Here is a 16,978-nt window from a genome sequence, read left to right on the forward strand (position 1 = left end):
TATCAAAGTAGTGCTGCACGAAAGCAGCAATAATAGAATAATGAATGAATGTTATATATATATGATACAGAACAGAAAATATCAAAATGGAGTTCATGAATTTTGTACAGGATCATGGCAGGCAGCATCATATCCTACATGTTTTTGATTAAATTTTATTTCTAAAATTAGCACTGCTGAACTATCTTCATGACAGAAAATTTCAATGTAATTCTGATTTCAAGTGTCATTGTACATGCATGCACACACACTCTTTGCTTTTAAAAATTTGCTTTGCATAAATTGGTTGGTTTCTGCACCAAATGACTCCATTATAAACACGGGACTGTGCATTTTCTGTAACTGAAAATTTGAAATAGGTTGTAAGGACAATGTGCACTGGTATCCAAAAGGTAAGGACAAACTACATTTTTACAGATGAGTTATTTTAGTCTTTCCTCCGATTCTAGACAACACTTGATCTGGCATGAAAGTTGTACTACTTACCATTGTGAGGATGTTTGTGAAATGGATAGATATGGTGCAGGGGGTGGGGGTCATCGTATGGGGAGGCATTATGCCCACTCCTCCTTCAGAGCAAGGATAAGGCCTTGTTTGTTCTATGGATGGGGAGATTTCGAGCAGCAATGTGTCTCCCTATTGCATCTCAAACATGTTCAATGGGGTTGAGATATGGGGAATGTGATGGCCACACACAATTCAATTAATATCCTTGGTCTCCAGCTGTATCTCTACTGCTTGTGTACAATATAGTGTGGCACTATCATCTATATATTGAAGAACTTTGTTGCAGTATTGTTCCCCAGCCATAATCCCTTTTTCCAGAACGTGTAACTCAGGGAGTCTATTAAACATAATGCCTCCCCATACCATGACTCCTGCACCATATCTATCCATTTCACAAACATCCTCACAATGGTAAGTAGTACAACTTTCACGCCAGATCAAGTGTTGTCTAGAATCGGAGGAAAGACTAAAATGACTTATCTGTAAAGAAAACACTAGCCCATTGATGTCTGATCTAATTTTTATGGATACACTGAAAATGTGCTCTAATGAGCAGTGGATAAAGGGACACAGACTACAGGCCTACTTGTCAGTTTGTCAAGATATGCACATACCTGTGCTTGAATGGATCTGACCTGCCATGGTACATTGATTACCATTTTGCTGTTATAACCAAAAATCTGTCTTCGTGCTATGTGGTAGAGCAAGAACGACCTCTTAAACATCTGAAATACATTGCACTGGTTTGAAATGCTGTCTAGAGGCTGGATATAACACTACAGTAGTGAACAAATTAATCCGAACAAGCTGAATTTTCATCAAGTTTTTGATTTGGTTTTTGTTTCTGTTCGCAATAATTTTGGTTTTAGTTCACTATTTTGGTTGTGTGCTGGGTGTTTTAACTATCTCCATGACGTTTATTAATAGTGTCAGAGCCTCCATAGTTCAGTCAATATAGACAAAGCCCTTTGGTTGGAAAGAACTGGGTTCGATTCCCATCCATGACACAAGGAACCTTTATCTGGTCTCTTTCAACTAAAGGTGAGTTAGCCAGTCTCATACATAGGTAGAAGGTTTTTTCACCTGGAAACTCAGGTTTTTCATCCCTTCAGAATAGGCAACCGGACCCGTGAACACACACACACTGATTTACAGTTATAGTCAATAAAAATACTCATGGAAATGACATGAAGTCAGAAGCACAAGAAAGTTACTGGGGCGAGGTGGTAAGAGAGGATCATTATTAACCTCCTTGCTGTCTCTCTTCTGGATAGCAGACATTTTTAAGTTTTCTGCAGCTATTCCAAATGCAAGAGCAGTATTGTAACATTCAGAGGATTTACATAAGTAGTAGCGTCCTGTTTGGAATAATATGTCGACATTATGATAAAAGGTCAACATATTATATCTGTAGTTGCGTGCGTTCTTCTGACTAGTCTGCTTCTTTTGCAAGATGAAAAACTCTGCCATTGCTGTATCAGACCAGCTAACTTGTCTTGAGTTGTAACAGTTTCCTTTCCTTCATGCTTACACGGTGATCAAAATACATCATGAAAATTATGGAAACAACTACCATGTTAGAGTAAAACTTCAGTTTATATAAACCAAAATAATCACTCAAAGTTAAGTGAAATCCTCTGAAAAACATAACACTCAGTAAAGATGATTTATTAATCAGTTTGACGTTTCTTCCCTTTTCACAAATGCCCCAATCAGTGACACAATTTTTCACTTACAGAACAAATTTCCGCCAACATTATTATTATTATTCGTGACACCTCCAAGGAGTCCGAAGACTCATCGTGGGAGAGCACCTATTGTACAACTCTCCATCAGTACACTGAACCTCTACTACCAATCATGTACAGCAACGTCATCTACTGCCCACCACTACAGCTAGTATTTTTTGTCTGTAAATTGCATGTGTTCTGAAGGGCCAATTTGTATATATGTGAGATGAAAAAAATGAGTTTCCAGGAGAAAAAGCCCCGCTACCTCCATATGAGATCAGCTAACTCACCTTCAATTTAAAAAGTCCATATAAAGATTCCTCCCGTCATAATGAGAATCAAACTTAGGCCTTTTCTAATCAAAGGTGCAACATATTGTCGTTCGTTGACGTTTCTGCCCAATTGCGCTATGGAGGTGCTTACGGCTCTCTCTTTGGCCACATGCTATATTCTGGCTACTTTGTATGGCAAAATAATTTTTACCTACAAAAAGAAGGTACAACCACAGGGTCACCAACTACCTCCCCAATTGCTAACTTTTAAATGGAATTTACTAAAATAAAGAGCCAAAGGCTTCATTTTGGTGATGCAAAAATTAAGCGAATATTAAATCCAACATCATTTCAAAGCCGAATACAGAAACTATAAAAGTTTCGTGCAAAAACTGACCAGAGAGCTTGCGGGAATACACTGCCGCCATACCATGAGTTGCTTGCCCCAGCCGAACCTAATAGGAAAAGCACAAACACTAAAAGTGCCCATATATTGCCTTCTATTGGTCCATTTTGATAGGTTTCAAAATGGACCAGATGAAATGTGAGCAACATTTTCTAGATTCCTACAGTTTGGCTTAGATACGCTGACGATGTTTTTGTTATCTGGCCACACAGCAACTAATCATTAAACACATTCCTTAGCCACCTGAACAAACAACATGAGTGCATACAATTTACTATTGAAATTGAAAATCAGAAATTACTTCCTTTCCTGGATACACGTCATCCCTTAGGCAGTCTATCCTTCACTATTTACTGCAAGCTTACACATACCGGCCAATATACACATGCTAACTCACATCACCACCCTTTACAAAAACCTGGAGTCATTAAAAAACCCTAATGAGCTCTAATGAACAAGCTCTTAAACAAGAATTACATATTATTAGCAATACATTTATAAATAATGGGTATAGCAAAAATACTATTAATAAAGTTCTTCATAAAACTTCATCATAGAATAATACAGATTACAGTAAAACCATAGCTATCTCATACATTAAAGGTTATCAGAAAAAAATTAACAGAATTCTACATCATTATAATTTTAATGCCACTTTTAAACCACCTATAAAATTAAAAAAGATATTCAACTCCTCTAAGGATCTTCTTTCCCCTCCCCATTGGCTCACCCTGGAGTTTATTATTTCTATTGCATCTGTAACTTACCTTATATTGGGAAATGGGACATGCAATCCCTATCCATAAAAAAGAACACAAATGATACATTAAATTTAACAATTTTGGTGAAGCAGGCCTCTCAGATCATGCTCTTAACACCCTACACCAAATTGATTGGAAAAGGATGTGTTCTTTACATCATACAAAAACCTGGTATTAATGGAAATTTAAAGAAGCATGCGAAATTTTGATTAACCACCCTAATCTTAACAATAATGGTGTCATAAAAATCCCAAGAATCTGGATGGCACATATTCAACTCACTTAGTTTTTCAAGTTTTCCAGCAAACTCTGACCTTAGGACTAAGCAATTTTTCAGTTTTTATTGGCCACCATCTATACTGGTTTGTTTTAATTTATAAGTATACTTATATGAGTAACTTTTTTGTGTGTGTGTGTGTGAACATGTTGCTCTCTACCTTTGATGTAGCAAGGTTTTTTTTTTCACCAGAGGTCAGGTCAATAGTTTTAACAGTTGACCAATAACTTTAGCATATCATGTAGATTGTAGTGCAGCTTGTTTCTTTGTATATATATATATATATATATGTGTATACTCCAGATGATGACCTTAATGTGAAGGTGAAAACATTGAGTGATTAGTTTGGTTTATATTAAACTGAAGTTTTATTCTAACATGGTAGTTGTTTCCATAATTTTCATGATGTAGGTTGTAACAGTTCTTTGCATCTTGTACAGGAATCAAATCCGGGTTTTTCCAAACAAAGGGAATCATTGATACTGACTGCTATGGAGGATCTTTTTTTTGGAGACTGAGAAGAATACAGATGTGATGTATTATTTGTGCCTTAAAAGACCAGAAATGTAAAGCAGTGCAAGAAGAAAAATCTTATCTTGCATAATGATCTAGATGGTAACAAATATATATCACATTATTATTAAATTAAAACTTAATCAGTGAAACTTTCAGTTAGACCAGTTTCAGTGTTGCAAACAAAAGATCATCAGTAGGTAGTACTGCACTTTTCTGATGACTGGCAGGAGGAAGGAGAGAGAATTAAGGACAAACTGAAAGCAAACACATTAGTTTTATATTTCTAATGGAAAGCTGGAGATTTCCTTAATTTCCTACTCCTTTTGACCAAGTCAGAATTCTGAATGTTGAAAAATTTTGATATTACCTAATTTCTGTCACACACCATCACTGAAAGAAATTAATACAAACCAGATTCACACTGATATGAAAATTTCACTAAGGCCATTCAAGCTGACAGATTCTCTTTTGCTCACTGTCATTCCTAACTAGCTTCCAATGAATCAGAACTATCAATTTCCATCTCGGTTTGACCAATGGTTAGCTTATGCATTCTCTAACAAATAAAGCTATAAGTTGGTAGGTTGAAAAACTTTTATATCTGGTTAGGTTAGTTTCACGAGTGAAATTTTCTGGCACTGCTTCTTTCCCACTTCATAACCTTTTGTGAATATCTTTGTGCAGATTTTATGAATGATTAAAAAATGACTACATAAACATCTCCTATGTATTTGTTCTTTAGGAAATACATGAGTAGAGAGACTTCCCAAAGAGACATTAAAAGATTGAAGAATAAAAACTTGCTACATGAGAAGGAAGATGAACTGTGAAGATGTATGTTAATAAATGATGCATTTCAAGAAATTTTGAGGAGAGTGAGGAATATTTCCTTCACTCTCCTCCCCATGACCATTCCAATAAACAGTAGCATGGAAATATTCATAGAAAATGCAAGCAGCAGAAATGGAACATTGTGCAAAAAGAATGTCTGTATAGGTGAAAGATGAGTCATTAATCAACTTAACTGTCTCTTCTGTACCAAGACAATTATTTTCCATCGGATATCCATTTAGTATTCAATAACTAGATGGATGTCTGACATATATAGGTAACAGCTATATAAGATAAAGTAATCACATGTTTAAATCATCTAAAGCTAATAATTAATTAAATTTATTTAGATACTGTGATATGACGATTTTATGGTTTTAATGGTGTAAGGACAGCAAAGGTCATACGGTGCCATATCAAAGGTTATAGCAGTAGCAAGGTAAGACAATCACAAACATCCATTCCTGCTACAGGAATATGCCAATATTTTCATGGGTACAAGGAGATATATTGAGAATATGCATGCAGGCACACCAGTAGAAAGAGGGGTTCCTATAGTCCTAACTAGCATCCTCTATGGTGCGATGATGGGCCCTTGCTGATGGTTCTAAAAATGATGGTCTCCTAATTTTGGGTAATATGATGCAGCTGAATTTGTTCAAGTTTGGAGAATGGTGTAGTGCTGTGGTGAATTCAAGAAATAGTTTCTCTCTCTAATTTAAATCTGTTTCTGTAACGTTTCCGTAAAGAAGGGAGTTTTTCTACATTGGATCCAACGATCTATATCCATTACATGGTTTGCCACCCCAGAGAGATTGTAGTATAATGAAGGACACATACCATATTAAAGATCAAGTAATGTTATTGTAAGGATTTTTGTCACGAAGACTTGCGAATTCTCTTTAAACTGTGTACTGGTGGTAAGGAGGCGCGGCAGTCATAACAATGGAAGCAGACGATGATTAGGACTTCTTTTAGCAAAGTTTCCGCTGAGTGGTATCCATTTTTTTTTTTTAAAATGTGCCCGAAGTGAGAGAACAAGTACAACATTAGTGTTTGAAAGCAAATATAATTTTCTAGTTAGATCATATACTACAGTATAATAGGTCATCGGCATTGCAAAAAAGAGCTATGAGTTAATTTCAGCGAGCATTCATTCTACATAATGATCAAGACTTTCACCAGCTTTGCCATTCATCACGAGTCCGAGTTTTACTGGCGCAGTCGATAGGACCTACAAGGTGAGAGCAATTCATTATGTAAATGCATGCTCCCATGTTTTAGAGTTCTATTTTGATTATTTGGGCAAGTCTGTTTTAATACAAAACAAAAAAAAATGGTGTTCGGAGTTTGTTCCATCCTGGAACAGTAGTAGTTTTGATTTCTTGCCAGAGAAAGAATACATCAGTATTCAAATTTTGTTCCATCCTGGAACAGTAGTACAATAGTTTGGATAAAAGAAAAACACGCCAGTGTTCAAGCTATATTTTCGTCCCAGATAAATCAGAATAGTTGTTTTTTTTTTCATTTTAAATTTATTTTGTTCTGTTCTGCATTTACCGATTTGTCCTGTTCTGCATGTTTGTTCCATCTTGGAACAGTCAGTACTTGTGATTTCTCGCCAGAGAAAAACCACGACAGTGTTATCATAGTTCATTTTTGCATACTGTTTTGATAGTTCTGTTTCGAGATTTAAGTTATTATATAATAGCGGTGTAAAATCGAAACTATTTCTTTTTTGTTTTGTTTTTGTTTTTATATATCCATATATATATATATATATATATTTGTGTATTTGAAAGTATAGTAAATTGTGTAGTTGAAGTTTTTTTTTTTATCTGATAATATTGTAAGATTTATCGATGTTTACAAATGATATGTTGAATTTAGTTATGAGTCCCATAATCGCCAAATATATACATCTCTTTCTGGGCATTTAAAAAATAAAAAATTGCAATTGATTCCTTTTTAAGGGTAATTTTTTTTTATCAGTAAAGAGAGTTATTGTTAAGCACCATGGCTTATTTAACCAAAGGTAGAAAGGAAGATTTACATAAATTGGCTGAAGAATTGGGAGAGAAGCCAACTGTTGAAATGAAAGTGATAGATCTTAAAATGATTATTACGGGAAGTAAATTTTATGAAGAAGAATTTGTTAAAGGGATGTTGGAGATGATTATTAGTACCAAACTCGAGGAAGAACTGATGAAGAAAGAAGAATTAGAAGCCCAATGCCAGAAAGATGAATTGGGAGCCCAACAGAAAAGAGAACAAATGGAGTTCGAGTTGAAGAAACTGGAAATTGAAGCACGTGTTCAACCAACCTCAACTCCAGTATCCAGTGACAATAAACCATATTGTCTTGAACTCATTAAGCTAATGCCTAGGTTTAGATTACAAGAGGATGACATTGTGATATACCTATCCCTGTTTGAAAGACAAGCTAAGAGAACCAAAATAGATGTTAAAAACTGGATATCATATCTCTTGACTTTGTTACCGTTTGAGATTGTCCAATTAATTGGTAGAGAGTCAGAAGAAAATTGCGAAGATTATGAATATATTAAAACAATTCTACTAAAGAGATTTAGACTGAATCCTGAAAGTTTCAGAAAAAAGTTTGTGATGCACCAAAAGGTTGCTGAAAAATCTTGGAGGGATTTCTGTTATGAAATAACTAATTATTTCGAAGAGTGGATTGGTGGCCTTGATATCAAGGATTTTGAAGGGTTAAAAGATCTAATTATTACGGGTCAACTGAAGAAGAAAGTACCACATGAAGTGAGAGAACATCTCTTAGACGACTGGGCAAAATTCGTTTCTCCAACCAAGTTAGCTGACAGATTGGACGAATACAACAGTGTTCGTAGTACATCAAGGAAGCCTATTGGAGCTATTCCAAAGGACAAGGTTACTGAAAAGTTTAGACCTTATACTCCACCTGCTGAGCGAACATTCAAGAATAAGTTATTATCTCCCTCTCAAAGTCCACCGAGATGGCACCAGCCGTGGCGAATTGATGATTCATACAAGCCTCACTACAAACCAACTTGTTTTACTTGTAGAAAGGAAGGTCATATCGCCAAGTTTTGTATAAAAAATAGTCAGCCAAAAGGTACTCCTGCTACAGCACACAGTAACCTAGTTCAAACGTCTACCACTGGGGATGACAATAAATCAGGTGTGTTGACTGCCAAAATTTCCATTCCAGTATCCAAATCAGTGGACATTGGTCGAAACATAGATGACTTGAAGGTCATCAAAATCAAATGCAGAAGTAGGGTTTTAAATGGAATAATAGATACGGGAGCGCAAATATCGGTAGTGCGCGAAGATTTAGTGGCAGATACGCCCCATGATGGAGAAAGTAAGATAGAAATATCTTCTGCTTTCGGAGAAAATGAAATAACACCCTTGAGAATTTTTGAAATGAAAATTGATGATAATTTACATGGTAATGTTCCAATCACATGTGCCGTCTCAAGAAGACTGGTTACCGATCTGCTACTGAGTTCCTCTGCCTATGAAATACTGGTCGAAAGCGTCGAGCTACATGAGAGTAGTCATCGTTGGGAGACACCCAGAAATCAAAAGATTTAAGTGATAAACGGTCAGAAGATGATGAAGATGAAGACATGCCTTCGGAAATAACCAGTACAGCATTGGCAGTCAGTACGACAGAGTCCCCACCAGGTGCAGAAAATGAGTGTATACCAGAAAAAATAAAATTCGAATTCGGCAAACTTCAAGAGGATGATGAGACGCTCCGAAGGTGTTTTGAATAGGCAAAAAGGCAGAAAAATGCCTATGCGTTTGACAATGGGGTTCTGCTTCATAACGAACATATTTGTGGCGAGAATATTAGACAAGTAGTGCTACCGTGTGTGAAACGAGAAAATGTCTTAAAGATGGCACATGAAATCCCTCTTGCTGGCCATCTCGGCGAAAAGAAAACCCATCAGCGAATCAAGTACTCATTCTTTTGGCCTACCATTAAACAAGATATGAAAAAATATTGCAAAAGCTGCAAGGAATGTCAAATGAGAAGGACTGCTACATATAGAGATAGAATCTCCACACGACCTATCGTCAGACCAGAAACTCCATTCGAGGTATGGAGTGTGGATTGTGTCGGACCGTTAGAACCTCCATCGGGAAGAGGACATCGATTCATAATATGTGCTGTTGATTTATGCACTAGATGGGCCGAAGCCATACCTGTCAAGGAAATAAGTGCTAAAACCACATGTAATGTTCTGATGAGGATTTTTACTCAGACGGGATTTCCTAAAATGGTCTGTACGAATTTCACATCTAAACTCACTCGAGCTTTTGAAGATCTACTAGGCATAGCTCCACGTTTTTCCACTCCAGGACATCCTGAGAGTATGGGCGCTGTTGAACGTTGGAACAGAATTTTAAAAGGGATGATGAATAAGAATATACAGGAGCATGGAAGAAACTGGGATTTACATCTTCCCTATCTTCTATTCGCATACCGAGAAGTACCACATAGCACTACTGGGTTATCACCTTTCCAGATGGTATATGGAAGATTACCTCCAGGCCTCTTATCTTTGTTAAAGGAAATTTGGACTGGTGGACGAGGCATCCCAACCACTGCCTCTCGCTCGATTGAAAATTATTTACAAGAGCTTCTTGAAAATCTAAGAAAAGCTCATGAAATTGCTTCCGAGAACGCCAAAGGGTCTCAAGAACAATACTCCTCCAGATATAATCTTCCAAAGAAAAATCCTTCATTGTTGGTGAAAAGGTTTTAGTATTTTTACCTTCATCCTCTCATAAGCTTCTAAATACTTGGACAGGACCTGCTACAGTTGTCCAACTTACTAGACCATATTCTGCGAAGGTTGAGATGAAGGATGAAAGTATCAGGGAGCTCCACATAAATAAGCTTCGACCATATATTCAAAGAATTAATCATGTCGGTCTAGTTTTCGAGCTAGATGAAGATTTCGGAACACTCCACTATGCACCAGCTGACAAGATGAATAAATCAGCTGAAGATATTAGGAAACACCTTGAGGATATGAAAGCTCTCTTGACGGGAGAACAAAAACAAGAACTTTTTGACATCCTCCGGAAATATGCAGATGTTTTTAGTTCCAAACCTGGTCATGCCAAAGTTGACGGACACTCCATAAAAGATACAGAGAACTGTTCCCCTAAGAGACTCAAACCCTATAGGGTGCCAATCACTCTACAAAAGGAAGTAGATCGACAAGTCAAAGAACTGTTAGATATGGGTCTCATTGAGCCAAGTGTCAGTGAATGGGCTCATCCCGTGGTTTGTGTGGCTAAGAAAAATGGAAGTGTCAGACTATGCATTGACTTTAGATTGCTAAATAGTTTTACTATTCCAGATGCTTATCCAATGAAAATAGCTAGAGATTTATTATTTGAGGTAGGACAAGCAAGATTTATCACTGTAGTTGACCTCACCAAGGGATATTGGCAAATCCCTATGGAAAAGGAAACAAAGCCCTTCACTGCATTCGTGACACATTCTGGTCACTATCAATGGAACGTCTTACCGTTTGGAATGAAGAACGCTGGAAGTACATTCCAGAAATCATTGGATAAAGCACTAGCTCCTCATAAGGCATACTGCCGATCTTATATCAACGATTTGGCTATATTTTCTAATACATGGTCTGAACATCTCACCCATATAGATGAAATCTTCAAAACATTAAGAGAGGTGAGTTTAACAGTAAACCTAGAAAAATGCGAATTCGGGAAAAATCAAGTGAAGTTCCTAGGTCATTTGATTGGATCCGGTCAACATTCCCCGAACCCAGAGAAGGTCGAGGTTATAAAAGGTTTAGTGACACCAGCGACAAAGAAGGAAGTAAGAAGTCTACTTGGGCTGGCTAGCTACTACCGTGGCTACATACCACGATTCTCCCAAATTGTATTACCACTGACAAATCTGACTAAGAAAAGTGTCCCAAACAATATTCCTTAAACTACTGATGCTGAAGCTTTTACGAAACTCAAAGAAGAGCTTATAAAAATGCCTTCTTTGCATACTCCAGATCTCGACAAGCCGTTCCAGTTGTATACGGATGCATCAGCAACAGCAATTGGCACATGCTTAGCTCAAAACAATGAACAAGGAAAAGAATTGCCCATTGCCTTCTTCAGTAAGAAACTAAATTCCTGAAATGGTCCTCAAATGAAATGGTCAACCATTGAAAGGGAAGCTTTTTGCGTCTTGGAGGCATTGAAAAAGTTTGACACATGGGTATTTGGTGCTGAAATACAGGTAATTTCAAATCATAACCCTGTGACCTATCTAACTAAAAGTGCCCCTCATAGTGCCAAGTTGTCCCGATGGGCTTTAGCCCTACAACGTTATAATATTACCGTTATATATAGAGAGGGTAGTCGTCATGGTAACGCCGATGCCCTTTCCAGATTAAAAACTGATATAATTAATTAATGTTATTGGCTTGTTTCTTAATAATGATTATATATTTTCTTGATGTTTAGTTAATGATGATTATATAGTTTTTTTTGTTTTGTTTGTTTGTGGGAGCTGCATCGCACCATAAAGCTCTCACCTCATTTCTTGTATTTTAGAGTCAATTACTCGCCTGAGTTTTCTTTTAGATGCAACATCGACACTCCTGTGACGGATGTGCTTCCCCCAAAGGGAGTTGTAAGGAATTTTGTCACAAAGACTTGCGAATTCTCTTTAAACTGTGTACTAGTGGTGAGGAGGCACAGCAGTCGTAACAACGGAAGCAGACGACGTTTAGGACTTCTTTTAGCAAAGTTTCCGCCGAGTGGTATCCATTTTTTTTAAAAATGTGCCCGAAGTGAGAGAACAAGTACAACATTAGTGTTTGAAAGCAAATATAATTTTCTAGTTAGATCATATACTACAGTATAATAGGTCATCGGCATTGCAAAAAAGAGCTATGAGTTAATTTCAGCGAGCATTCATTCTGCGTAACGATCAAGACTTTCACCAGCTTTACCATTCATCACGAGTACGAGTTTTACTGTTATGGATGAAAGAGAAAACATTTTTTGGATGTAGAAGCAGTATTTGTAGTGCTAAGAGAGAGAAAGAGGCATCTGAGGTTAGATTAAGCCCAGAAAGAAAAATTTTATCCTGCCAAGAGATCTGGTTGTGGTCAAAAGTAAGACTGGAAAAAAATAGAATTTTTTTTTTTTTTTCTTCAAGAAATAAGATTAGATTTTTAGTATAGAAATTAATAGGGTAACAAAATTCCAATGAAGAATAGTTCAGATATTATAATTTAGGATTGCAGAAGTTGGTATTCTGGAAGTTTTGATTTATGTAGTCCAAAGTTTGTCAAATGAGAAAGTGGATAAGAGTACTATCAGCAGCAAAACAACTGTAAATTGGATTTGCAGTCAACTGGAAAATATCACCGATATATAAAGGGACAGAAGATGAAAGAACAGTCTTCTGAAACTCCACATTACTTGAAATCTGAGTTAAATGTCTACCCACAATTACATGTGATGTGCATCTCGACATCTAGTCAGAAGACAGACCAAATGATTGGAAGTTTACTTAATGAGACATTATATCAAACCTGACTGAATGCATTATTTGATATATCAAGAACAACTACTCAAGATTCCCTCAAATGCCTCAAACTTTTCCATTATATAATCAAAAAAGATTCCCTTTTGATCAAAGGTAGACTCCATATTGGAGATCATTTATTAGCAAGGTGAAATGCAGCTGAGCAATCATGGTTGTCTCCATTAATTCAGAAAGAGATAATGTGAGAAAAACTGAAAGATAATTTGATGGTAAAAATTTGTTACCCTTCTTAAGAACAAGATGAATACAGATAATTATTGTTGAAAACTGCAAACAGGTATTGCTGAACAGCATACCTATTTGACAACAGAATGTGGGGGAACATCCAACTGCAGACATGTTTATGAACATCTTTAAGTGGTAGATGAATTTCATAGCCACCAACCTATTTACTGGAGGCTTGAAAAGTTACTAGTTTGGTCTCAGCAAAGTTATAGATTATTTAACCCTTAGTACCTAATATTTATGTGTTATAGGTTTTATAAATGTAGATTATTAAATAATAATAATAATAAAATAAATAATAAAAACCATTCCAAGCTACAGAACAGAAACCAGTAGCAATGGAAAGATATAAAGATTTGACACAGAACATGAATGACCCAAGGCCCAAACCTTCAGTCAATATCATTAGAACCATGAGACTATTTGGTATCCTGTGTAGATAGGATTCTTCAGATCATTTATGGCAAAAAATCAAAAGGGACACTGAATGATGTATCTATGAAATGGATCATTTAACACTGTCATCAATATAAAAGTTAAAAGAAGAAGGGAGGAAAAAAGCCTAGAGATTTTTTTTTTCCATGGGTGACGCAACACAACCGTCTGAAACTCCATGGAGTTTCAAAATCTATTACAGTTCATTAGATATTTCAAGCTGCATTGACTCATAATTTCAGAACATATTCAAGTTACAACTGAAATAGCGATAACTTATTAAAACAATCTATAATTTTAAAGGAAACGTGTGATGTTTTGTTGCCTGCAGAATAATAGAATAATTACAGCAAACTTTAATTTCTGATCACAAATACATCTATAAAAACATGCTAACAAAATAATAAACTATGTGGCACTTACTCTGTCATTCTTCACAATCATGCAAGTGTGTACATCTTTCAACTGCATCGGTATTTGATCTCGTTGAAACAATAAGTATTTGATCAACTCTGCTATGACTTTTCCATAGTTATACGAGCTTACCATACTTTCGTAACGAATTTTAAAAATAGTATGCTCTTTTCTTCCAGAAAAGTAGTCAATCAATGAATGTTCTGTCATCTTGAAAAACGAATACCATAAACAAAATCACAGATATAATAACAAAATTTCACAGATTCAAATTCCCACGAAATTCAAATACGTGATATTGATAAACTAAGCAAACTACAGCGCCACCTAAAGAGAAAATATATCATAAATAAAATAAGGGTAAATAATAATTAATAATTAATTCTATTATTTATTTTAAAGTGATTTTAAAACTGAAATATGCATCAACAAGTTCAACAAAGTCAATTGAAAAGAGTATAGGCTACTGATGAATTACAGAAATACTACATAATACAAGTGAGATATTTATAAATAATAAATATAAAAATATATTAAATCAGTTGAAAGGAAACGAAATATTAACTACGGCATTCAGCACTAAATGCTAAGATATGCTGACCATATTTCATTGAGTCAAAAACGGGACATTGGGATGGCAAAAACGGGACGGGAGTTATATAATATTCTGTATTCATGAAAAAGTAAGGCGATAAAAAAAAGTTTTATTACATAAACATATTCTTCTTATTGTGCTATCTTCTATCGAAGGTCAGCGACCATCTTGGCGAACAAACTGCGCTCTTGTGCTAATCTGAGCAGTTGTGCGATGCTCTTTCCTGTTCACGTCTTGATGTTGTCAAACCATGATATTCTTTTTCTTCCTCTAGCACCAATTCTTCCTATCAAAATAGTTTGTAGAAGTTGGTATTTGCTGTTTCTCATGATGTGGCCAAGATATGATGTTTATCGTTTCTTGATTATTTGTACAAGATGTTTAGCTTTCCCAATGGATTTTAAGACATCTTCATTGGTAATTTTTTCTGTCCATGATATCTTTAGCATTCTTCTGTATATCCACATCTCAAAGGCTTCAATTTTCTTGATGGTTGTCGCCTTCAATGTCCATGTTTCAACTCCATAGAGCAGAATAGACCACACGTAGCATTTCAGCATTCGGCATCTGACTTCCATGTTTAGGTCTTTATTGCAGAATAGTGTTCTCATTTTCATGAAGGACTGCCGTGCGACTTTAATCCTTGTCTTTATATCTATTTCTGGATCCCACCATTCATTAAGCCAGCAACCAGGATATTTATATCTTGACACTTGATCAATATTTTTCCCATTGAGTGTCAATTTCATTGATGAGGCTGGATGTTTGCTGATGATCATGTATTTTGTCTTGTTGATGTTTATATTTATTCCCATTCTTTGGCTTTCTATGTATACTCTGTCAATGAGTTTTTGGAGATCCATAATATTATCTGCAATTAGCACGGTGTCATCTGCATATCGAAGGTTGTTAACAATCTTTCCATTTATTGTGATTCCCTCTGAACATTCTTCCAATGCTTTTTTAAATATTACCTCTGCATATATGTTGAACAGGAGTGGTGAGAGCACACATCCTTATCTCACTCCTCTTTTGATGTTAATATCACTGGTGGTAATGTTGTCTAATTGAACGGTAGCTGACTGATTCCAATACAGATTTGTTATTAGTCTTATGTCTTGTTCGTCTAGCCTTATTTGTTGAAGGACTTCTATTAAGTTAGTGCGTCTGACTATGTCGAATGCTTTTTCAAAATCTATGAAACACATAAAGACAGATTTCTGTATTTCTATGCATTTTTGTATCAATATTTGGGTACAGAAAAGGGCCTCTCTAGTACCAAAACCATTCAGAAAGCCGAATTGTGTTTCACTTAGAGTTTCTTCACTTTTTCTATAAATACGATTCTGAATTACTTTCAAAAATATTTGTAACGTTTGGCTCATTAGACTAATAAGTCGGAAGTCACCACAGGAATTCGCTTTGAGTTTCTTTGGGACAGTGATAAATGTAGATTTGAGCCAATCTGATGGAAATTCATCACTTTCATATATTTTATTAAATAGTTTTTCAAGAAGTTTGATGTTATCTGGTTCTATTAATTTTAAAAATTCTGTTTGCACACCATCTGGTCCACTGGCTTTTCCTGTTTTACTTGTTCGTATAGCATTCTCTATTTCGCATTTCATGATTGCTGGTCCTTGAATGTTATCTTTTATATTTATAGGCTTCTGTCTAGTATCATTGAAAAGTTCTGTTACATATTTTATCCAAATCTGTGCTTTATTCTCTTCTAGAACTATTTTTCCATTTTCGTCTCTTAGAGACACTATTTGCTTTTTCCTCAGTTCTCCAGAAATTTCGTTGATTTTCTTATACAGATTGAAATTATCATGTTTCTTGTGAAGCAGTTCAATTTCAGTACATAAATTTTTCATCCAATTTTCCTTGGCTTCTTTTATTTTTTTCTTGATGATGTTATGTATTTCTGTATACTTGGCAAGGTCTTTGTTTTTGTGCATCCTTCTTGTATCAATAAGAGAAAGAATCTCATCTGTCATCCATTCCTGTTGTTTTATATTATTCACACAACCTACTTCTTCAATACTTGTTGTTACGATGGCATTCTTTAAGCTATTCCAAAGAGATTCCAAACTTTTATTTTCTTCTATGTTAATCTGTTGTAATCGCAGGTTAAGCTGTGTCTTGGCACTTTTATTTATGTTCGGGTCTTTCAGTTTTTCTACATCAATTTTCTTTTTCTTCTTTTGTGATTTTTTAGCTGATTTTAATCTAAGACGTACTTCTGCAACTATGGGATTGTGGTCTGATGAGATATCTGCTCCAGGATAAGTCTTTGCACTCTTTATACTACTGTGGAATCTTTTATTTATCAGTATATAATCAATTTGATTTCGGACAATGTTATGTTGGTTATCTTGAGGCGATTTCCAAGTGTAC

The 16,978-nt window shown here is 35.6% G+C and overlaps 1 protein-coding gene across 1 annotated transcript in view; it reads right to left on the reverse strand.

Moving 5' to 3' along the window:
- The window catches only part of LOC150108522 (uncharacterized), a 38,755-nt gene extending 24,477 nt beyond the window's left edge, over positions 1-14,278 (reverse strand). The window contains exon 1 of the mRNA XM_090415944.1: positions 13,993-14,278. Coding sequence (XP_090272070.1) covers positions 13,993-14,193 — 201 coding nt within the window. The 5' untranslated portion in view covers positions 14,194-14,278. The remainder of the gene's footprint in view (positions 1-13,992) is intronic.
- Positions 14,279-16,978: the final 2,700 nt, after the last annotated feature.

Source organism: Typopeltis vanoorti, chromosome 3 (assembly GCF_054136105.1).
Source record: "Typopeltis vanoorti isolate ZY-2024b chromosome 3, IOZ_Tvanoo_1.0, whole genome shotgun sequence".
In the NCBI taxonomy this organism is placed as follows: Eukaryota; Metazoa; Arthropoda; class Arachnida; order Uropygi; family Thelyphonidae; genus Typopeltis; species Typopeltis vanoorti.